This window comes from Pezoporus wallicus, unplaced genomic scaffold (assembly GCF_028554395.1).
Source record: "Pezoporus wallicus isolate ANWC-B61680 ecotype Strahan unplaced genomic scaffold, APGP_CSIRO_Pwel_v1 scaffold_11491, whole genome shotgun sequence".
Taxonomy (NCBI): domain Eukaryota; kingdom Metazoa; phylum Chordata; class Aves; order Psittaciformes; family Psittacidae; genus Pezoporus; species Pezoporus wallicus.
In genome coordinates this window covers 5,409,373-5,434,407 of record NW_026642649.1, presented here as the reverse complement: position 1 = coordinate 5,434,407, position 25,035 = coordinate 5,409,373, and the positions used below count along the sequence as shown (strand labels likewise).

Here is a 25,035-nt window from a genome sequence, read left to right as displayed (position 1 = left end):
AAAAATAGTAATTTTTTCTGTGTGTGTGAATTTACGCAGATGATGAAAGCTCACTCATCTAAAACATACACACAAAGCTCTGTCAAATGCTATTTTGACACTAATTCAGGAAGACCCAGCTCAGAACCTGAGTTTGAGTCTGTAACAGACCAATGACACAGTGGAGAAAACCCCAAACTTGAGAGAGCTGATGTGCACCTGCAGTAGGGGAGGGAAAGGGAGATGGCAACTTCCCTTTTCACCCCCAGCACCTATTGCTGTGATCAGTGAAAACCCCGAGGTTGTCTTGTGAGGGGAGAAGCAGAGCAGAGGAGACACTTGGGACTAAACATCAGGGAGATCCAGCCATGGTAATGAAGCCTGGAACGTGAGCCCAACACCAACACAAGGGCACAGTCACCAGTACTGAAGCACGGACAAGCAATGTCTGCAGCTGTAGAGCAGAGAAGGCAGCAAAGCGTCCTTCCAGTGAGGAACTGTTCCTAAGGATCAATTTGAGAACGGCCACGCCAAAGCACAACACACACCACGGACCAGCTATCTAGAAAAGTTGAACGTTTTATTGTCATTTATGAGAACACCGTTTGTGATTTTAGAGATACAGACTCTTTGCAAAGTACTGAAACGCAGGTGCTTTCCAACTTCGGAAACCTGCGTTATTCCACATCTGACAAACCTTTTATACTAGAGATGCAAGATCGGTCTTTGCTGCAACAAATTCTTCACCGAAGATGCAAGGATTTAGTTCTACGCTGCAAGACAACCGTGCCGAGCTTCAAATGCCAGAGCGCCATCAAAACCGTGCCTTTCAAATGCAGAGTCTGTGGTGTTCTGGGACTTCCAGCCCATAATGGAGCTCACCTTCAAAAACTTTAAAGTTAGAGGGTTTTCCAGTTAACTGCCAACTGGTATTTCCGTTACAGCATCTAGAAGCAAACAGACACTTTGCAAGTACTAGTGCTTATGAACAGGTTATGTTTACACAGACCCCGGAGAGGCCTCCGGAAACATTCAAGGTTAAAATGAACAGTTAACAGTTGCAAAAATCTGTACATATTTTCAGTTGTAACTCAAGGAAACACCCAGAGTCCAGTGTTTTGTGTTCTAGCCTCAACTGCGCTCGTCCCAGTGTTCTACATGTTCCTCCCTTGCCCCCCAATGGTACACTCGTAATCTGAATATACAGCTGTACTTACAGGAACTATTAAACAAAGCACAGCCCCTTAAGCAAGTTCCATGGCTGGTTTTGAACAAACCATATAAAATAAGTGACAAAATAGATTAAAATTGGTCCTCAATTAGGTTTACTCATGGTTTCTTTTACAGCTTGGAAGCACTAAGACACACATGTATTATTAACCAGCACAAATGATTCTGTAGCTTTTTGTCTTTTGAAGAGTATGTTACAATATCATGCATGAGAAGCAAGCTGCTGCTCCCAAGTGCAAACACAGGGTTTAAACTAAACACGTTCTCCTGCGGTTGTTATTCCTTCTTTCATAGATTTCAACATAACCAAGAATAGAAGCAGCTGACAAGCAAAACAATATGAAGTTCACCTTTCACGTTGCGACCCATTCTTAAAGTAATGGAATACTTTGGACCTTTAGCATAAGGAAGGTTCAAGAAACACTGCAAAGGATTTTTACATTCTTTGATTTCATTTACATCTTTAGAAAGAAAAATTCTGTATTTTAACTTGCTAACTAATGTATCATCTGGAGATGGTAATATTGAAACAGTGCAAGACATCTGCAACTTCAGGAACATCCAATTACACTGCCCTTTCACCTTACAATGATGAGTAGAATATTGCATCAGTCCTAGATTAACAAGACAGGACAAAAGCTCATTTTAGAAGAGCATTAGGATTCAAAATATCTTTTCTACTTAGTGAAAAGAATCCACACACAAATATGCACAAAGGACTCCTTAACGTGGACTTTTATCACAACAAATATAATCCAGCTGTAAGTCTTAGAACAAGACATTTTATTGGTGTGAAGCTGTATTTGTTCAGAGACTAGAAGCTCCATTATTAATGCTTCAACATCTGCGTATTCTGATGCACAAACAGCATCAGAGCTCTCACCTGTCAAGCCAGAGACCAAATACTCAGCTGAAACAGCCCAGGCAGACTATGAGCTGAAGCAGCCCACTTATGCCCTAAAACATTCCAGACACCAAGATGCTGATTTGCATCTTTGCACTGCCTCAATAGGAGTGGAGCCCACTCCAGTAATGCAATATTCCAAAGACCATTGCAACTAAAGACTGTTGAGTCAAGTCTCAGTTGAAAGCTGCCACCACCACCATAGGACACTATTTTCTCTCCTCCGCCCCCCAACACAACCAACGCTAATAACGATCACTATTTGGTGTGGAAAGCAGGTCAGTAGAGACTCCAAGTGTGGCTCGAGGAATCCTCACTACCAAGCCGCTTTCCACACACACAAATTCAGTCCATCTTCTCTTTCTGGACCAGCTTGGGTGCATCTACAAAATCCTTGCCGTTGTAAAGGATGATGGCAAAAGTTCCAGAGCTTGCACTTCCCCAGAAAAACACATAGGCCATTGTCTCAGTCCATGTATCACCTGTTAAGAGTCAGATAAACATTTCAGGTTCATTATCTCCAGTTACCAGAGAGGCTTTTTAGTATAAAAGCAAAATATTTCAAGCCCCCCCCCCCTCAGATATCTGCAGTCAGATGAAGTCAGAAGTCCTTCATGGACATCGGGGCCTTTTCTTCCTCTATTTCCTTAACTAGGAAAACTGTGCTTGCCACAAGGTTCTTAGAACACTTTGAACAGACAGCTACAGAAGCTGGAGGCCAAGAACTCTATGAGCACTGATGATAAAAAAATTCAAGGCAAAAGAACACAAATCTTCACAACTCCCAACACAGACTGAGTTTACAGACAACATGCATCAGAATAGGCTTATGCCTGTATCTGACTTTTCTGAACTGTCTTTCTGCCCTACATCAGGTATTATTCTGGGGATTCATCCTGCTATAATAACACTAGATGTCTACTTCGGTGCAGCTAAATCTGGGAGCAACTAACTGCCCCTTAAATGACTTCTAACAAAAGTTTTAACATTGTTTTCTATAGTAGCCCAGGTTTTTCCACATTAATGATACAGTGTTAGCTCTCAATCTTCAGAGCCACACTTAAACACCTTTTAGTATGATGGAGAAGCAATTTTATACTTCATAGCTTCAGGTAACCTTTTACAGGAAGTCTGCATACAAGCAAGCTAATTCTGTGCAATTAAAAAAGAGTGACTTACCAGCCATGAGCAAACAAATAATGCACATGGAGAAAGCAACCACCATAATAATAGGCAACTGGGAAAAGAGAAAAAGAATAATCATTTGATATAGCAGCACATATATGCCTTGATTTCCTTTAAGATGGGCTGTACTACAAAGCTATTTACTTGCTTTGCAATGAAGTTGCTTTAATTCCCGATTCACCTCTTGTCAGGTACAAAAAATTTTGGAGGAGTGTGTTGAATTAACTAGGTTAATTCTTAAAATACACCTTCTGTCTATTAAAAGAGAGACTGAGATTTGTGTTTTTAAGAAAAGAGTACACCAGCCACTAGTTAAACCCAGAATGTCCCAAATCCCATTTCACAAAACAGAAGGGTGAGGAATAATAAAGAAAGTGGGGGTTTTGTGTTACAGTCTGTGCATGAAGAATGAGATCTTCACAAGCTGCTTCTGCAGAAGGAGAGAGTCACTGGTGGTGACAGAGTTTCTCCCTTTCCACTTGATGAAACACATTTTTAAAGAACAGCAAGCAGCAGGTTGTTTTACGATACCTCAACACACTCCTTTTTCTGTCAAGGGAACAGGCTGGGTTTAGTCCTATAAGCAGGTATCATAGAAACATAACCAGATTATAAGGACGCTTCATCACTCAGTAGACAAGTTCTACTTAGTCACATGAAGCAAGTGACTAAAAGGTTATATGTGTTTCTCCAGTCATGAATAGTCTGCATACTCACAGCTAAGAACTTCCAATCTTTCTGGACATGCAGAGGACTAGCAGGTTCTACTTCATCCACAGAATAATTCCCAAGAAAAAGATCAATTGCATCCTGGAAGAGAAAGAGAGAGCAAGAGCTGAAATGCAGAACAATGTTGTTGCACTTCCCCACAGTTAAAAGCCTAACTTACCTGTCTAAATCCATCAGAGAAGTTGTTCTTGTAGTAACGTATTAATGAGTTCCATCCATCCATTATTAAGCCCCACTGAGTTCTCTTCCCAGTTCTACAAAAAGGAGTTTTGAAAAAACATTTCAAATAAGTTTATAAATTCAGGAAGATAATTTCAGATTTGCAGTTCTTTCATGGGTTTATGTTTAATAAGTGTATTTACATGGAGGTATTCATCTAGTGTTGCCTCTGCATTATTACCACACAATACCTGTAACTAGGTTTTAAAGTTACACTTCTCTCCATCCAACAATATAAGTGTGTCTTGAAGAAGCACATTTTCTTGGGTTTATTTCCAGATAGCCTTTTTTCCTTTCATATGAACACAGTGAAAAAAAGTGTTCTGTAGACTTTAGTCTGATATTTTACCAGCTGAGCCATTGTAAAACTTGTTAATAGCCTAAGCTTCTTCTTGGATATGAAGACTTAAAAAATGCCAAAAACATGCGAAAACCAATCCAGAAGGCCTTTACAAGAAAGGCTGACTTGCCTTGTGTAGTCTGTCTTTAAGGCACCAGTTCCAGCATATTGTTTGGCACAAGCATTAGCATTGTCAGCCCATGCTGTGAATAGGAAAACATTAAGAAAGATTAAGGAAGTTACTTACTCTGGTTGGGAAAAAAAAAGCAATTGTTTGAACTCAGCCTACCATTTTTGTAGATTTTCTCAAAGTCTGCCTGCTCTTCAATTCTCTGTCCCACATGCAGAATACCAAGCCTCTAAAACAAAGAGCAGATTGAGGCTTACTAGGAGTTCACCAGAAAAACCAGGATATGCTATCAGAAAAAGCTGGATTTATCAAAGCAGAGTCTGGCTAATGCGTTTCAAGTAGTAGCAGAGTGACTCAAATATGCAAGCTCTTATTGCTGTGTTAAAATTGTATTTCAGTTCCAAACAGAAAGCCTCTCTCCTCTTCCTGCGTGCTAAACAAGAACAAAACATTTACCTGAAGCTGGGCTTGAAGAGACCGGCGTGCCAACAAGCTCTGAATCACATTAGTCCGATCAAGGCAGTCCATGCAGTTACTGCGGAATATTCCTTCCTGCTGAGTCACAATTTTACCATCGGAATCTACTAGAAAATAACTAACACATAAGATCCACTTAAGTATTTATAGATAACAGTCCACATAAACCACACCTTTTCAGAAGTGAATATTCTAGCAGTCAAAACACAGTTGTCTTGACCACACAAAGAGTTAGATGTGGCTTTGAACTTTGAGTTCACCTTGAATGCTTCCCCTCCAGCACTGGAGACTAGCATTAATATATGAACATCTTGTAATCTTGGGCACTCTTGCCCTTCTAATTGCATTCTTCTAATTTAGAAATCCCACCAGCAATATTGAGTTATGTCACTGGGAAGAACAGACTGAGGTACGAAATCAGAGCCTTACATTTTACCTTTTCAGTTATGGCAGGGTCCTAGCTCCATGGATAGCAAGATCATTAACAGAGTGTAACAGCAGAAGTAACCAGATTTGTATATACACGGTCACCTGGTTCAATCCAGTCACCACTGCACAGAAGAGCCATATAAACTCTCAGGCACACTTCTTCCAGGAAGGCATTCAGATCTTTAAGGCTTAAGTTTGAAAACCTGCTACTGCCACTCTTCTCTCCATTATGAGAACATCTGGGGGAACCAGATGTTCTACCCTGCAACAGCATATGCTAATTGCTACCTCAGTCTTTTTAACTAATTAAACTAGGTGCCTTTGAATTGAATACTGAGCTGGTAAAACAAATATGTTGATCAAATTATCATATGTGAATGGAACAGAACTATACCTGCCCTTCTGCCACAGCATGAAACTTCCAGTTGCCTAAAGACTTACAGATCATATTCTCCATTTGTTACTCCATTATGTAGTTATGGACTCTGAATGTGGACTAGCATATGATCCACTGTTACTGTACAGTATTTTAAGATTCTGAAGTCTTAGAGCCATGCAGAAGTAAAAAATCATGAGCCTTAGAAGCCTGTGCGTTTACTTCGATCAACTTTGTGTTAAGAAGACCCATTTTTGTCTTTCCTGAAGAATTAGTTTTGTTAAACCATGTTTTACATTGTTGTATGATTAAAGGAAACCAACAACTGTGAAATCCTCATTTTCCCCTTCTCCCACCAAGCTTTGCCTAGAACTGATATTAGGATAATCAGTATAGTTGAAGAGTAAAACTATTTTATTAACCAGAAGTGTTAAGTGCTGCATCTTCTACAGTTGCTCTAAAAACATTTCACACACCCTCACCACCTCCAACCCAGCAAGCCAGCTCTCTGACAGGTCTTTCCCAACTGGATTTAACCTGTGGAAAAGAGAGCTGTTTACCTCCATTGAACTGTTCACCTCTCTCAGCGTTGCACAACTGTTTCCTAAGAATATCAGAACTCAAGACTTTTCCTATTTAAGCAACCATCACCCTAGATGAAACAGAACAAGGTATGGCAGAGTCAGCCTAATCCTGAGGAAGAACCTTCACTTTTGTATCTTGTTTTAGAGACACATGGCTTTATGGAATTCAGTATTCAGTCTAAGAATAAAGGACCCTTGCTGTATGGGAAACCTACATGCTTATTTCTCCTTATTCAAAGTGCTCAAAGCCAAGTTATTTGTCAGCTCTTCATGTATTTTTCAGGGTGGTGGGCAGAGAATATTCACTACCATCTGATTTATTTATACTATTCCCATAAACTTCATTCCAGGCAAGAGATTTCATTCATGAGATTCTTACTCTAGCCTACAGGTCACTTGGGGTTTTTTGATAGCATAAACCACTGCCAGTTTTACAATGTTTTAGCTGATCTACTTTGTGCTTTAGGCATGATACTTTAGAAACAGGAAGGAAGCAATCAGAAAAGCAGAACAAACGAACCAGTTTCGCTAGCAATCTACATGTCTACAACTAGCAAAGACTAAGAACAGTTCAAAACACACTTGTGGGACTACAAGACTTAAGCTGATTTAGACAATAAGTCTAGTTTTATGACTCAACAAAATGAGAATTTGTTTCCTTGTGGGTTACTTATGTTAGCAAGGGCTAACAGTCAGTACCAGTGTCAGGTTTGGAGCCACAACCACATGTGTTAGAGAAAACACTGTCAAAGAGAGCGCAGGGGCTGGTGGAAGGAGTACTAAGTGTTGGACACTCAGTAGCAGCACAGTTTGCTGTGGACAACACACGGAATTACTATTGGATGAAAAATATATCACTTAAGGAGACTACTTTTGTTTAATAGCTTATTGCATGCATGCTCATTTCTTTGTCTAATCTTTTACCCTAAGGCACAAAGGCAGCCCTTGAGTCACAATGCAGAGCTGCTGCAACTCCCAGAACCATTTTACTGGGACATACAAAGGCCTTTACATTTTATCCACCACCAGGTCTCTAACCTTGCACGATATCAGCAAGTGTTTCCATATGGAAACACTAATGCAGATGAAAGCACCTTCTTTACAGAAGATTACATGTCTGGTTTGTTGTGCTCTGACTCAAGAGCAACTATGAGAAAGTGGTCTCATTTTAACACTACAGATACAAACTGCAGAGCCTTACCTAAACTCATCCTGCTGTTCTGCTAGTTGATCCATCAAAATTTGAAGTCGATCCCATCTCATCCGGCTGCACTCTTTATGGAAGTCAAATGCTACATATCTGTTCAGAGAGAGAAGCATCTTATCAGATTAGGTATGTTCTGCAGTGAAGGTCTCAGACTCCCCCCCACCCCCCCCGAGGAAAAGGCTGATCTATAAAACAGATAGTGACAGAGGATTTGGTTTTCTTTAGAGAAGCTTCCAGCAAGTATCTGTGGATTTTGTCAGCACTCTGTAATCTTCCTGAGGCTACGTCCATAGCTTGCAGTGACAGCATTTACATTTCTTTACAGGACACCACTAGTCTGGGGAAGCACACATTGAGTTCAAAGTTACTCATGTTACCTTCTGGCTAGTATTTTCCCTCCAGTAATTACAGAAAGGATATGAATCTGATTTCATCTCCGATTCTTTTGCCCTACTCTCTTCCAAGCAACGGCATTGAGAACTTCAGCTCACTTCTGAAAGAGACTCAGGTGTTGAAATCCAATGTTCTTTGCTGGCATGCAGCATTAATTCCCTTGACAGCTCTCTAGAAACCTGAGACAGGTTCTGTTTGAACACCTAACCTACTCTGTCATAAGAGAATCAAACAGCTACTGACTTGGAGCAAGATTTTAACAGCCAACTCATTTCTGGTGAGAAGTGATCTAGATGAGTGGTGCTTGATTCAACTTTCACATACAGACACATGCATATATATATATATATATATGCTGTGAATGAAAGGACATTACATTCCTCCCCAAGTCTTTATAATCCAAAAGTTACTATTTACCAAGTTTTCAAGACTAAAGATGGCAGATGTACAACACTGAAGACAAGTGTTAGTCTGGCAGGTAAATGCCATCAAAACTGATTAACAAAGAAAAAGGATTTTGGCAGCATTAAGAAAAATGTGCTGGCAAAACACTACTTTTTAACACATACAGAACATCACTAAAACACACCACGAGAGAATTTTACATCTTGGTTTCCACCAAGTGACTTTACAGCAAAGGTGCACAGAATTCCACAAGCTTTGTACAGCTTGTTGGTATCAATACCAGCCTAGGTGTGAGAGTGAGAAAAGAGCTCACCTTAGAAGTGGTCTTTTTTTAATAAAGCCAGAAGGAAAATCCACACCCACATTCCAATAACACACAAACACACCCCTGAGGGTAGTAAAAGAAGCATACAGAAGTGGGACAGACAACTACCCTGGTGAAGGCAGCAGCAGGGTATCATAGAAGCAGAAGAAAGCTTGGGAAAAATTCCAAGAACGTCAGGATTTATCAGGGCATCTTGATTATGATTCCTTAGTAATGCTTAGACAGAAGTGAAGCATTCTTCAAACAGGACTCCTTTTTGCCCACAAGTAGAGAATTTTGTCCTTTGATTTACATGAGTGACAATAACACTATACAGCCATTTCAAGGAAAAGGAAGAGGTAAGTATTTGTGGGAGCTGGCTACTAGCCCTCCCTCCAGAAGTTAGTGAAAGCAAGCACAGGCAGGTTGTAAAACTGTACTGCACTCAAAATTCCCACAAAGATAAGGAATTTCTCTTATGATTAAAGTGCATTCTCCACTCTCTTGCCCCATTGTCACACTGAGGTTGGTATTTAAATTACATGCTCCCCTTGCTGTTTTCTCTTTTACCTCAATACTGGTTTGTTCACACTCACCACTCCCTTACTAAGTAGCAATGCAAGCCCTTTTGCCAGAAGCTAGTCTGCAGGGCATGATTTTTTTTATCCTAAAATGCAGATCTTCACAGTTCTCATAGCACACTATTACTCCAATACTGGCATTACCATTGCCTCCGAGCTCCCTTCTTTGTTTTGACTCCTTTCTTTGTCCTCTTCACATTCTGCTTAGAATGTGAGCTCTGAGGTAGGGGCACTGCCTATCTGCAAGCTACTTTATGAAAATAAAACTCAAACACATCAGGCAGTTGGTAAAGGCCTCCAAAGAACTGATCACCTCGAGGCAATGATCAGCTTTTAACACAGAATGTGTCCTTTCATTTCACACGTACCTGACCATCCCGTTTGCCATGTTGGCTACCATTTTGGCAAATGTTTGCTCAAGAGGCTTTTCTGAACCTTTTTGGTTAACCTGGGAGGAAGAAAAAAAAAAAAGAAAAGAAAATTAAAAAGAAATATATATAAGAAAGACTACTACTCAAAAGCCTGCTTAGAAGAACATCAGCTTTTTCAGGAAGAACAAGTGAAAGCATACCAAGTTGACAATCATTTGCTTTCCATAGCTAATTATTTGCGAGTCAAAATGTCTTTGGAAGCCATCCATCTAGAAGAGAAAGGAAAAGTAGCACACATCTGTCAACACATTTAAGAGCTGTGATTTACAAGAGATCTCTATTATCATCTTTTTGATGATACCACATACGTAGTAGCTAAGAAGCGTTTGATGTTCTCTATTGTGCTAATACGTTTCTACTTTCATCCCCCCAGTTCATTCAGCTCGCCTGCATGAACATGCCACAGATAACAAGTATTGTGCAGCTGCTAAAACTCCTGCAAACAAGTACCAAAGAGAAACGATCCCCATTGATGTTTGGGCTTTTTTCAGTCTCTGAACTCACCTTGAGTACAAGGATTCTTGCTACTTCTTTTTGAAAGTAAAGCTCAATCCAGGACTGCTGATTTTTATTCCTCTGATCACAGTTTGTTACTTTATCACACAAACACAAGCCCAGAAATATGTTTAAACCCCAAGACACAACAAACACTCACATACATGATTTACTGACTTGCTGATCTGTGGCTTTGGCTTATACTTGAGGTTTGGTCTTTGAGACCAGAAAAAAGGAATTGATCCACGGGTCTGCAAAAGAATGGAAAATAGTTTAAAACAACAAAACACTTACAAACTCACTTGCCATTTCAAGATGAAGCAGACTGGGTTAGGTTGTGTGCACGCACATCTTGTATACAATTTATATTTAGAAACATAGAACCATCTAGGTTATCTTAAGCCAGTGAGCAGTTCCTTACACTGACTTTACCTGAACAAACGATGCCTTGCTGCCCTTGTAATGCACAATTTGTTCTGTTTCAACGAAGTTAGCAGCATGCCCTTCTGAATCAATACCTATGTAGGAAAAATACCTTATTAAGCAAGTCTGGCTGCAGAACAGTGACAGTGTGTCAGCAAAAGGCTTCCTTCCTATTCTTCCTTAAGCACTCACAGAAAGCATGAAAATACCACAGAGCTGCCTGAAGATGGTAAATTAAATACCTCTGGCAAGAATTCATCATCTGTACCCAATTTAACTTGAAGAAGCACAGATGTGCTTAACACATTTTGATATTTCTAGCCATAGAAACTGAGCAGTTTAATACAAAATAAGATGCAAGTGCTTTGACACAGAAATATTGATAATGCAATAGCAAGGGCACTGCAGAAACCAACCAATTTCTTCAAAAGCATGTATGTTGGGGCTAAGAACAGAGAAAGTAATTGAAATCTATTTCCTTGTTCACCTTCTAACTTGAAACAGTTAGAGAACACACCACTATTCAGGGCTCCCCAGTAAAGTGTTAAAAAGCCCTATAAGGCTTCTGCAGTTATCTCTAGAATCAGTTTTAATACGATACCAGAACACGCTTCATATCATACAGGTTCCTAATACTTTCTTTGTCCTGAGACCAACTATTATAAGCATTTTTTGTGCAAGCCTTTACACAACAATTACTCTTAAAAGGCGAGTCACATATAGCTGGAATTTGGATTTCTTTTTAAAATCAAGCATTTGCTATTTTACCTCTCACATAGTAGCGCACACCAGCCCTGAAACAGCTTCTTCTGGAAATCAGCAGCCAGTCAAAACACTTGCCATTAATAGAACAAGAGTGCATAGTGATAACTAGTGAAGAACATTAAGGAAAACCCCAACAGTTCATTAGGGTATTTTTATATATCCACAGGTAGGAAACATCAAGGAACCAAGTGACTACATTTAAAATGACCTCTAAACATTTCCCACACCAATAGGTTCAACACCAGCTGAACATTAAACTTGATAGCACTGGGATCAGTATGCACACCACAAAAAGACAGGCCACAGGTGATGTCACTGATGTACGCATTAAAGCTGCTATAATTGAGAAAATGGGCTTCTAAAGAAGATTAATGTTGTGTTATGTCCTATGTGTATCACTGACTGCTGAAGTTCTGTTCAGTGCTACATCCATCTCATCCACAATTTTATTAAGCTATCTGGACAGTTTCTTGCTCCTATTGCTTTTAACAAAACAATACCACTTCAGAAAGGCTTTTAAAACAGTGAATAGCTTGGGCTATTACACCTTGCACCTGTACCTGCAACAGACAGCCCATTTACAGCTGCCAGAATGAGCAGTAATGTAGACTGGCTTTCAAATCCATGCCAAGGAGAAGAATGAACACATCTGCAGCAGGAGCTTCTGACGCAAGAATGGTTTCCTGCTTAGGCTAGAAATGGCAGATACTCCATAATCTCAGACTAATCAAACAAACAGGGACCACTGACAGGTAGCTTCAGTTTGAGAGCCTTGTTCTGTGCTGCTCACAATTGCCTTTATATGGACTACAGTAAACAATCAAGTCTTAAGAGAGATCACCATTTATCATGAATAATTTCCCACAGGCTTTCATCCTTTGCCCCTAGAAAAATGAAACCCACAACTCTGAAGCAAACACAACCGAAATGACCAATTTTTGCAAGCTGCAGTATTCATAGAATATATAGAAAGGTTTGGGCTGGAAGGGACCTTAAGATCATCCCTCCCCCCTGCCATGGGGAGGGACACATCACACTAGACCACGTACAACCCAACGCCCAGTCCAACCTGGTCTTGAACAGTATTAGCATACTGCAGACTCCTATTATTTGAGGAATTTAGGTACTTTGTACGAGGTTGTTAAATAAAAAGAACATACAACTTGTTTACAAATAGCCCATTTTACCAGGAAATCTAGATTCTATATTTATGATTCAAATGGGACATAAAGCAGCTGTGCCACATATGAGCACCTAACATGTTGAAAAGCACACTGACTGCATACATGCAACATCTTGATTTATGTATGTATTTTTGCTAATACTGTTTGTAAAGAACTCAAAAAACCTATACAAATCGGTCCTACATAATCCAGCATCTTCTCATAAATCATAAATTGGAGTGTGAAAAAGAACTATTTCTCTGCTGTCCTGGAAAATTGCTGCCAGGTCCTACCCCTTTAATTCAACACACGTACAGCCAACAGTCCCCTGCAAGAAAGGTTACCTCTATAAGCAGCCCATTTTCTACCTGCAGTCTCTGTCTCAACTTAAATGGCATCTTGCTGTTGGCTACTTGCACACAGATAAAAGGAAAAGGCATGACTTACTGCTCTTTAGAAGGGTTGGAGGTTTTTTGAGCAGCAAGGGAAATACTAAATGTAGTTTAGGCCTTAGATGATCAAAGTCTTGATTAACCCAAGTCAGTCCATTATTTCTCACCACTGCAAGACCCCAAATGAACAAGATATATTTAAGTTTGGGGATGGTGTGGGGGAAGACTTTTTGATTTTACTGAAGTAACTGGAAATGGCACTGTACCAGTTCTGCTTCGGGCACTCCCCAGCATTTTCATCACTAAAAATTCAGTTTCTCTGAATACATGGGTTCTCTAAAGGTGTTTGGTTAGTATTAGAATTACTGCAATACATACATAACTTATGCTAATTACTTATACAGTGAAAATAGGACAGAGAAAGGTGTTAATTGCAATCCACCCAGACTCTTCCACCCAGGACCTGCAGGATAAGGACTGTGCTGCTTTGACAGTTCCCTTTTGCTATCTTTCCTTGCCATTCCACCTACTCTCATGACATTTTCCATTAAATGAAGTCACAGGAGAGGGGACTGGAGATCTGCCAGCTGCTAACAGTCCTACCAGAACAACTGATCCCATCTGGAAGCTGTTCCCTGCACACACCTGAGGGACCTTTGCAATGGAAGAAGTAAGGAGAATGTGGCATGAGCTGCTCTATCCAGCCTTGCCGGTCCTTTTCATGCTGCAGTGCACAAGCATCTGGGACTTATTGTTGATCACATGCTACACAAGGAACACTGCTTCCAGAAAGCATTAGGCTTACTCACAGCATACACCCCTTCTCAGAAATAGACTCATGACTGCTTTGCTAAAATGGCTGTTACCCTAAGCGTTAGTGCAGGAAAAGCAGCTGGTTAGGAGAAGCATTCAAGGAGCCTTCAGCAGAACTTACCCTTTTATTCATCAACAGGAACATCCATAATCACTCCTTCAAGTCAAAACTGCTCTCCCTTATTTTATATCCAAAGTAATGCTAAATGAATGTATCCTTATAGCAAGATAATAAGTACTAAGGCTGATGCAAGAGCATTTGCCACGTTCATCTTAACTTTCAATCTCATTGAAAGATAGTTATGGAAATCACACCTGTAAAATTAAGTACATAGAGCCTTAAAGGCAGAATATTCAAGCACATTAACATGAGTGGGCTAACAAGCAATATCTAATGCTCACATCTGAACAAACTACAACCTCATTCTGACATTGTGGTCTATGTTACAGTTGCTAACACAGCCAATTGAGCAGCCTCAATAGCAACTACTTTGCTGTTAGATTCCCATAATCACCCTTACAAAAGGATACATCCATGCATCACTGGCGTAGCAAACCTATGGATCTGAAACACACATAATACATGTTAAAAATAGTTCTGTGATAGTTTGATGTAATTTATGGCCTTTAATTTTTGGTTTGGGTGCGGTAATTCTTTCCAAGAAAGACACATTCGAGGAAGACAGCAATATAAGTAATCCTTATTAGCAGCAGGGAAAAAGTGAGAGCCTAATCCTGATTAAGCAACCATGACAAAAAACCTCAAGCTGCTTTTGTCCTCCTCCACGTGGCATACACTGTTCCACAAACATGACAGATATAAAGCAGTACAAACTGAATACCTTATGATATTTGCTGAACCTCCACAGTAGGATGTAAGTAGAGACAGTCAACAACACAGGAATGTATCTATGTGATTCATACTTGAAATGCTTGTTCCAGTGTTTTTCCCATCCTACCGCTCCTGAATAACTTGGTCTTTCAAGAAAATTTAAAATTCAGATTTCCTAATACTGGAAGTCAGAAATGCCACAAGTCATTACCTGAAACTGTTGCTAGAGCAAGCCACCTGTAGTCAGTAGCAGTTCATGCTTCCCCTCAGTTATCAGTTATCTCCCTTCTCTACTTGTGTTTTGCCTTCTGCATCTGTTTTCATAAACCAGCCACACTTAGCTTTCTTTGCTGTTCCTACCAAAGCTTTTCTCTCATTTCCCAAGCTTTGTCTGCATAGCACTATTCAAACAGTATAACCCAGTCACATGCCGCCAAAATATGCACAACAGCCCTTTGGTAATTCCTATCTTCACATTCCAGAAGCACTGCACAATCCAGCTTTTTGGAACAGTGCTGTCTAATGTAAGAGCACGTTTCCACAGGTTACTGAGACAGAAATAGAAGCAGTGCGTCATTCAGTTCGATAAATGTGAAGTACTGATAGAGAGAAAAGGTTGCTGCAGTGCAGACAATTTGAGAAGTTCAGCACACATCTGAAGGATGTGTGTTTTCATAGAATGGTTGGGACTGGAAAAGACCTTATGATCATCCAGTTCCGACCACCTGCCATGCGAATGGACACCTCACACTAGACTATGTCGCCCAAGCCCCGTCCAACCTGGCCTTGAACACTGTCAGGGATGGAGCATTCACAACTTCCTTGGGCACCCTGTGCCAGCACCTCAGCATCCTCACAGGGCAGAGCTTCTGCCTTAGATCTAACCTGAACTTCCCCTGTTACAGTTTGACCTCATCACTCCTTGTCCTATCGCTGCAGTCCCTGATGAAGAGTCCCTCTCCAGCATCCTTGTAGCCCCCTTCCGACACTGGAAGCTGCTCTGAGGTCTCCACGCAGCTTCTCTTCTCCAGGCTGAACAGCCCCAATGTTCTCAGTCTGCCTTTGTATGGGAGGTGCTCCAGCCCTTGATCATCCTTGTGGCCTTAAACTGACAGCCACATGTAGCAGGAAGCAGCTTAAATCAGGCTGGCCATTGAGGCACTATAGTTATGGTTCATGGTCATGCCCTTGTATTTGCTGGACTAAGTGAATTCAAAGGTTACACTACTCTTAGTCTTCACTTAACATAAAATTAAAGATTCTAAACTATCGGTTTTATTTTTAATACCAGCTTTATGACCTATTGACTAAGCAAATGGAATTTAAACTGCACTCAGGGAAAGATGCTAGCCAGTCTTAGGAAAAAAGTTATGAGCTGAACCTTCCCTGTACCTAAAGTATAGATTATTAACAAATAAGTAGTTAAACTTCAAAAAGCTTGAAAAGCATATGCTGTGTAGTGTAACTTCCCCTTTGGTTTAGACAAGTATGGTGTCAGCACAGCATCTTCAACAGCAGACATTTTCAAGAGCCAGCTTTAATACAGGTAGTACTGAGAACATTGACATAAAGTTGGGAGTCTGAAAGCAAAAGACTGTAACTGTGCTGAACTAGAAGATGAACAGCCACGTTATACTAGATTCTGGCTGGCTGAAATAAGAGGCCTAATTACAGGAAGCTATTGCATACTTAGAGCAAAAGTATATATTCATCCTCTATTAATACCATCATTACGAAGTGTTTACCTCTGGTTGAGCAGCAAATTCTCTAAGAAGATGCCCATTCCACACAAACCGTGGATCTGCCTGCAGCAAGAAAAAAAAGCCAACAGGTTTTTAGAGACTGTCAGTTCTGTATAATCCAGCGTAAAGCAATATCATAGTATCCACAAATTGCACAAGTTTAGGGGAACAGATGTACATGGAGATGGAATGTCCTTCTTCCATCAGTATCCTTCCTATCCTCATATACAATATAAATAAAATCAAAACAGTTAAGAGAAGCACAATTCTCTTCAATCTTTCAGGGTGCTGCCTGACACTCGAGGCATTCTTAACTGCTAACAACTGAGCTGCAGCATCAGACCAACATTCTGGTCTGTGCCCTAAGTAAGCAGGCCTTGAAAAGTGCTCTGAAATTGTAACTACAGTAGCAAGGTAATACTCAAAGTGGGCAGAAGGTAAAAATGCATGGAGTTCTGTATGCAATAATCAACAGTTCTGAGAACTGAAATTAAACAATACTTGTAGTTTAAAAGACGTCAGTATTTATATTCTGCAGCATAAATAACCCTCTTCATGTATTTCCTATGTTTAATTCACCTCAAAAGGGTCTTGGGCAGGTTGCTGAGCACATTCCAGAAAGCTACCAGATTAGTCACAAAAGTGACTTTTGCTGCAGAACATAGGGCAGGCTCTGGAATAAATCTCAACTTTAAGATGAGGTAGGCAGACAATAAGTCACTCAGGATAAGGGTTAATTCAAGCTCAGTGTTGCAACATTCCTTTGTCTAATAGAAAACAAGAAATACAGCTATCTGTCAGAAATCGTTCAGATCCTTTTTACAGTATCTTGAACTAGTGAAAGAGCAAGATACAAAGCTTTGGTGCTTCTATACTGGGGCCATTTCCTTCTACCAGTACTCTTTTAAAACACTCAAACACATGCAAGTAAGAAACCAAAAATACCCAGGCCAATCTCCTCTTGTAGAATTGAACTCGAGATGCCCAAAATTGCCATCAGCCACTAAGTTAAGCCATTATACTGCAACGACGAGCATGAAATTACACTAAAATTGGTTTAACCTTCTAACATCTGAATTCACTCAAACCTGATGCTATTTTACTGCGCTCTGCCTTTCAAACAACCTTCTGAAATGCCTCAATTTTAAGTCAAACCAATCGTTTCATGTCAGCAACCGGTCTCCCTGGCAAGATCGCTGACAGAACAGCATTTGACAGAATGTGACAGAACACAAAACAGTCCAAGTATAAACTGATTTCTAAATTGGTTTCTTTAATCTTTGAAAAGCTGCTGCCCCAGCTTAGACAGTTTCAGTATTTAAGAAGCAACTTCTTGTGACTCCATTGCCACCTCTTCGGCAAAGGGAGAAGAGGTGCTATTGATTTCCAAGGTTTCAGTATTCAGTGTCTAGGCAGTTTGGACCTGATTTATGCTGCAATACAGCACACTACCAGAGGAAAGATTCTGGATCTCTGGAAGCACCAGAGAATTTCAAGCTCAAATCTGTTTGGCTGGTATCATTAAGACAAAAGCAGCATATTAAATTCACTTTAAACATAAGGAATAGGCCTGGTTTAGACAGAATACATCCCAAGGCCAACAGGCATAAACCCCACAGTTCAGTTCCATATGATCTTAGAACAGAGTATGAAGTTGAGTGCCATTTAATCCACTTTTGGGCAAAGGGTTAGGGCTCAGCCACAACCCCTAACAGTTCTGATAAAACGCTACAGTGCTGAACAGACTTGTGTACTGAATCGTTATAGACCATCAGTTTCCACCTGTGTCCTAAGCAAGGTACAAAGCAAGCTCAAGTTGTAACTTGACTCACTGCTTATTTTTTGTCTCTCTCTCAGCTTCTTTTTCCCAGAGAACCGGCCCAGCACAACCCAACTGACCAGCTCACAGGGACAGTTTAGTTACAGTTCAGCAACAGTGCTATTTCTTTCTAGTTCAGTTATAAGGATTTGCATCCAAGCAACATGTAAATCTGTTTCACTAGTTTAAATTACTGATTTAAATAGTAAAGCCATTTATAGCATAACAGAAGATCACAAATGCTTTAACAGTATCTGCTACCACTTAGCATACTAATTGATTGTAAAAGATAAAAATGAAGGTTTCAGCTCAAGTGTAACAGGACCATGGATTTCTGCAACATCACCCTAAACTTTACATAAAGTTTCCTTTAGTTTGTGCTAGTTCGTTTTGACATCATTGAAACATCAGCTGCATAAATGAAACTTAAGCCATGCAGAGCTGACTGACAAGGTCCAAGACACAGGCACTAAGCAGAAGTATATCCTTACCCTCTCTAGGAGGCTCATTTCCTGGAACTCTGGGCTCGTGTTGGCTAACCGTTGGAGAGTGTGCGTTAGGTCGTATGTTGTTGAGAAGTAAAATCCATCCACGCTCAAGACATGATTGAGCATTGATAAAAATACTTTATTGTCCTGCAACTGTTGAATGAGGAAAAAAAAAGGACAGAAGAGCTCTCATTTATTACCATTGAAATATCTTATTCTTACAGGCTCCTGCTACTTTCTGAAGTGACGAGATGAACTTTGCTAGTGCGCTAGCACATGACATCCAGATCATTCAGAGATTACCACAGAATAAAACCATGGGATTGCAATTTTGCTAACAGTTCACTGATAATTGACAGCTAGCACACTGCAGCCCAATTCTACAAGAACAGTGGAGAGCAGAGAACAGTCTCCTGTGAGGTAAACAGCTACTGATATTAAACTAATATCAGCAACTTCCAAGCAAAAACGAAGACATTAGTTTGCCTGAAAACCATTCAAAAAGCCAAATGAGATGGCAATGCAAATAAAGGCTACAACTTACTGTCAGGATTACCCCACTAACTAATCTGTGTTTGGTTCAAGTTTTGATTAACCTCATTCCTTTCCTGGAAGAGCATCATATTCTCTTTCAGCTCCACTGGTTAGACACCTTATCTACTCTCTATCAAGCCCAAACACATCTATTTTAAAGAATCTCCATCCTTTCCCTCCCTCTCAAAAAAAGGAAAAAAAAAATCAATTCTTCCCTGCTGGGTAATTATGTAATGGAACAATTCCATAAATTAAGCAAAACAGATAGTTAGATAACAGCAAGGCAGCTTATCATAGGGGCTATCAGAATGGCAAAGCTGTGAGAAAGATTTAACAGGAACAGCACAGACAAGAGTGTACCATCATAGCAGTGTGAAAAAATGCACAATATGCAGAACAAACTCTAGGGATGATATTCAAAACTGCACAATGTGAGCTTGTTATCTTGAATGACACAGCTTTATATTCCCCTATATCCAACTACTGCACCAATTACAGCAGCCCGAATAAAGCAGAAAAAAAAAGTGTAGCTCAAAGAGCATAGTTTCATCAAATTAGGTCCTGTGATAATGGACATTAATATAAGACAATCCCCCCACAATCCCCTCATGAATCCACCTACCTGAATATCAGTTAAGTGCAGCATGGTCTTTTTGTAGGAGAGGATGTCAAAGTCTGTTGCTTTCCAGATTGCATGGCTGAAAATCTCACCTACTTTTTTCTTTTTTGTTATTACAATAAGATATGTGCCTGTAAATCAGAAAGAATAAAGTTAAAAACCCCATAAATAGATGCACATATTAAGAAAAGGAGCCTACAACCATACCGTATAACTATAGAACTATAACCAGAAAACTGAAACCAATAGGAAAGGGTGAGGTTTTTTCAACTTACACCTAGGACTTACACCTAGAAAGCACTGAGCAAGTCTGAAATGCATGAAAAGAAGCATGCTTCAGAACCCAAAACCCCTATTCATCTTATCCTAAAAAAAGTATTTATCCTAACAGGCTCAAAATGGAGTAAAGAGAAGGGGGGCTCCTTTTAATAATTTGACAGGAAGTTCAGTGTTTTCCCGGTTGCATAAGTAACAAAGCAAAAAAACCATAATAAGGACAGGTCACTCAAAGCAATTGATTTACACTTGCTGGTAAACACGACATACTCTTATTTCTACCTATCATATTTCAGTGCCAGCTTGGTTTTGAAGAAAAAGAAAACTTTATCAAATTGGATACTGATGGATAAAAATGTCTCATGATCTACATCTTATAACCATTAAATGCTTACTTACAACTTCCATGGAGCAAAACAGCAAGGGTTTTTTTTCCATGCAGAAGCACAGAACCCCAAATCTAGTACACTTTTGTACTGGTGTTATACCTTTTATTTGGATGATTTAAGCACTTCAGAAATGCTCTAGCATGTCTGCATCCCAAGTTGTAAGTATTGCTTTTGGCTGGTGTGTCAGAAGCATCCAGACACCTTATAAAAGCAGCACATTCCATCCACAGCTATGCCACAAAGAAGCTGCACGAATAGATACATCTGATATAAATTTTCAATGCCTTTTCCTATTTGCGCATGCAACCTTCTGTTTGAGACTTCAGCGCTTCAGATATTAATTCAGCAATTTCCCCCCTCCCCCTTAACACTGTAAATAGGTGAAGAATATTTATGTTTGCCAAAGATGCTGCATTGCTAGATATGGAACCAGTTTTACAGATGATAAACTACCTAACACCACGATATCGTTTACTAACAACACAAAATCATTTACTTTTAACTGCTATTATCTTTAGTTTAACAGCTGTATATAAACAATCACTGCAAAGCTTTGGAGATGGAAAGAAAAAGGCTATTTTAGTAAGTTGCATACTTCTATATTTTATATAATATTCAGTCATTACCAAGCCTGTAATTTGTGAAAATTCCCCTTTGGGGTACTTCAGTTTTAAACCAGTCAGATCTTGCCAAGCACCTAAGACACAGGTGTCCATTATATCGCTCTTACTCTACAAAATCCACAATTCTTTAGAATATGAGCATATAAAATTCAGTAGTTTAAGACCCTGTCAGAAGTTTACTGCATTTAACACAATGATACTTCGCTTTGGTTGAGAATACGGCAATGAGTGAGCTTAAATCCTTTCTATGTTTGGAGACATTATTCAGTATGCATGCTCCTTATTACATCATTTTTCAGACTACTTCAATCTCAAACTCTAATAAAGTCTATACAAAAGATCTTTTGAATAGCAATTCATAAATTGCTACTCAAAAGACTTTTTATATAGATTTTTTTAGAGTTTGAGACTAAAGTAGTCTGAAAAATGATGTAATAAGGAGCATGCATACTGAATAAAACTCTCCAGATGTAAAGTCTGGAAGCTCAGACTTTACACATCAGGTTTATTTGTGGCAGTGACTGTTTAGAGCTGAACACCACTGACATACCTAGAAAAAGCAGACAGCTTATTCTTACCTTATCCAACAACTGTCTAAAATTTAGACTTGTTCCAGTCTGTCCTTTTCCTGTTAATGCTGAGTTTTCTTTATATATGTAGGATAGTTGGAACACAACCATTACTTGAACTGCTGCATCTACTAATCTATCACCCTGTCACTCAGTTTTGTACCAGGATTATTGATTTGAAGTCAAACTTCACAACTCGGTATTTGTCTGTTGCATCAAATCCTGCAACTAAAACAGTTATGAGAAGTAAATTATGTTCTTTGCACACTTTTGAAATCTATGCCTTAAAACTCAACCAGCTTTCAGCTAACCCTTCCTTTAGAGCAGCTGCTGGTTTAAGAGGCACATGAATGTTTGTGATCAACTGTATTTGGATACCTCCATCCGCCACAAGGATAGGCCATCATACTGATGAAAGTGTAACCTTGGGTAAGTATCCAAGATACTATTTTTGCCTTTAAAGCTTCTTCAGCAATATATATTGCTTAAGTATTTTTAAAGAGCAGAGTTCTCTTTTCCTTACCTGCTACCAAACGGATTGTTCCCAAAATACCATATATAGGCCTTGTAACAGCTGAGGGGGGAACATCTTTCTTGACTGAAAAGCAAAAGAAAAAAGCATCAGAATTTCAGACTGCTTCTTTCATGCCTATACTGGAAAAACTATTAAAGTAGTTTGTCAAAGCTTCTTGGTCAAATCTCAAGTTTTGCTAGTCTTAAGTTTAAGCAGCAATACATCAGATTTCCAAAGCCTGATGGGGGGTGGGAGGGAAGGATATGCAACCATTCTAACCCAATTTCTATGTTTAATCAAAATAGTCATTCAATTGAATAAAATCAAGCTTGTTCACATGACAATATAGCAAATAAACTACTCAATAATGTATTGTCCTGCCAGCTTCCAGCAGCTTTTTATTTTGAAGCCATCTAGACATCAAGGACAAACAAACCTCCCTCTTCTGACTGCTTCTTCTGAGCCTCAGTCTATTTCCATCTCAGAGACCCAGTTTACTTTTTGGTCTATCTCTGCAAAACTACCAAGAACAGCATAGATTACAATACTCCAAACAACATACCAAGAGATCCAAAAGGTATCCAAATACCAATTAGAAGTCTTAGCCTGTTAAACTTTCCTCTATTCACATTTCTAGAGTAAGAGAAGGGATATTAGAGGAATTTAAGAAACACAAAACAACCAAATCAGAGTTAGGTATTTTCTCAGAGCTTGGAGAACACAGAAAGACAGCACATGTATTTTCCTTCATTTTAAATACGTTGCAGGCTCATCTGATAAAGCACCGGTCATGAGAAGAGATGTGAACTCACAAAAGTCTAGGGATGACTATATTAAAGAGTTTTGAAGGAGAAACTGAAATACGTTACTACAACAAAAATTACCAGTGGGATGGGCACACTCCTCTTACATGAAGTACACAAGATACATAATAAGAGACTGACTGCTTTTGTATTAGTATTACTGCAGCATTTCTGTTTATGTATTAGTAGTGCTAAGGTACAAACTCCTGAAGCACTGAGGAGGAAGTTACTCATTGCCTTAATTTCATGTTGTCATTTAATTCAAGTTCTTTGACTGAATTTGTGCATTAATTTCACATTCTTAATAAAGTACCATTTTGAAGACCTCAGCATCAGTATGCTCAACACTACTTGCACTGACATTTGAATCCAGATTTCCAGCACAGAACTAAATTTACAGTGAGGGTTTTTTTTTACTGTTGCTGTTTGTAAAGGCTTTATGAGAATTCATGTTTCAGTACTGAAAGACAGCACTGGGAGAATCTAGCAAAAGCTGCAGAAGCCCAGTGTTCAGCACTTCCCATGTTTGGGACTTCCAGCACCAATCCCAACTAGCTTGAATGACTCAGATTTTACTGTCATGATGGGCAGTCTTACAAAAAGAAAGAGGCAAGCACTATCACCCTGGTTACCCACAGCAAAAAGCATTTCAAACAAAGTTATTTACAGGATGGAATGCAAAGTACTACTTTAAAACAGTAACTAAAGATAGATCTCCCAGTATCAATTCAAGGTGCTGAAGATCTTCTGGGAGTGCCTAGAACAAAACAAAAAGGATGAAGAAGCCTGTATTGTGAAATGCTGGTGAGGGGAGTACCTGTAAGAGTGACTTCTGTGGAGACTCTATCGATAGCAAGCACATCATCTGCTCCATCATCGCAGGCTTCCACATAGAACTTCTCTGGTGTTACATGCCTTTAAGAGAATGGATAGGAAAAAGAAATGTGTTTAGTACCACTTATTTTGGCTTTATTTATTCTTCAGCACCTGAAGACAGAGTAAGAAATTTTAAACCTCATTTCAGCTGCAACCCCCCCCAAATTCTCACTGGATTAATTCCCAACATTGACAATGCAAAAAACCAAGTCAAGCTAATGAGGTATTGCAAACCCCACCATCTGTTTAATAATCTTAATTCTTGGTTATTACTATAAGTCAGAGACATGAAAGGGAGTTTATGTACACAGTGGTCCATTTCAACTCATATAACCTTGAACTACCTCACTTGGAAGCCTGATAAGCCAAAAGCAAACTTCAAAATCAGAAGTTTAGCCAAGCACTTTCTAATATATCAGAAACTAATGTACCACATCCCTAATACAAGTCTAACAGACACAAAAATCATTTCCAAAGTGATAAAATCACCTGTTTCACATTAGTGTGTTTGAAGTATTGTAAGAATCCACTGGAAACGACATAGGGAAAATGGAAAAGCTAAAGTGGCAGACTAGTTTATTGAAGCAAGTGTGACAGTGTTAGCAGATCTGTTAGCAGGTCTGTGTAACACTCATGGAGTAACCTGTATCTTCCCTATTGGAGACACACTGACATCCTGTTCAGATTTCATAGCTACCTTTCTCTTCAGGAAAACTCAATGCAGTACAATGCTAGCCATAAAATTAAACACAGTTTTCAACAATATTCCTTAAAAATACACCTGTTGAGATACCTGCAAGCCAGACACGTTACACTGTGCAACAACACAAGAGTTACGCAGGAATTACCTGTAGCTGCACACAGGCAATGCTAAACAAACAATAAACCCACTCTTGAACTAGTGTTCTTAACTTTCATAATGAGTTCTCTTAGTTTAAGGCTTGACAAGACATGAGATCAGAGTTTTAAGCATCTTGTTCTGGAAACTCACTCTACA

At 39.5% G+C, this 25,035-nt stretch overlaps 1 protein-coding gene across 2 annotated transcripts; it reads right to left on the bottom strand.

Annotated features, from left to right (window-relative positions):
- Positions 1 to 538: 538 nt before the first annotated feature.
- Positions 539 to 24,129, bottom strand: SACM1L (SAC1 like phosphatidylinositide phosphatase). Of its 2 annotated transcripts, XM_057431330.1 has the most exons (19): positions 23,980 to 24,129; positions 22,369 to 22,443; positions 19,992 to 20,119; positions 18,839 to 18,988; positions 16,532 to 16,591; positions 14,486 to 14,519; positions 11,590 to 11,691; positions 10,831 to 10,916; positions 10,563 to 10,649; positions 10,044 to 10,112; positions 9,841 to 9,920; positions 7,784 to 7,882; positions 5,173 to 5,311; positions 4,876 to 4,945; positions 4,717 to 4,789; positions 4,188 to 4,281; positions 4,016 to 4,108; positions 3,293 to 3,350; positions 539 to 2,595 (listed from the first exon to the last, which is right to left on the bottom strand). In XM_057431330.1, exons 3-19 carry the CDS (start codon positions 20,013 to 20,015, stop codon positions 2,459 to 2,461), a joined length of 1,455 nt encoding a protein of 484 aa, XP_057287313.1. In that variant the 5' UTR covers positions 20,016 to 20,119; positions 22,369 to 22,443; positions 23,980 to 24,129; the 3' UTR covers positions 539 to 2,458. The 2 variants fall into 2 exon arrangements, with proteins under 2 accessions (XP_057287313.1, XP_057287314.1); XM_057431331.1 differs by lacking the exon at positions 10,044 to 10,112.
- Positions 24,130 to 25,035: the final 906 nt, after the last annotated feature.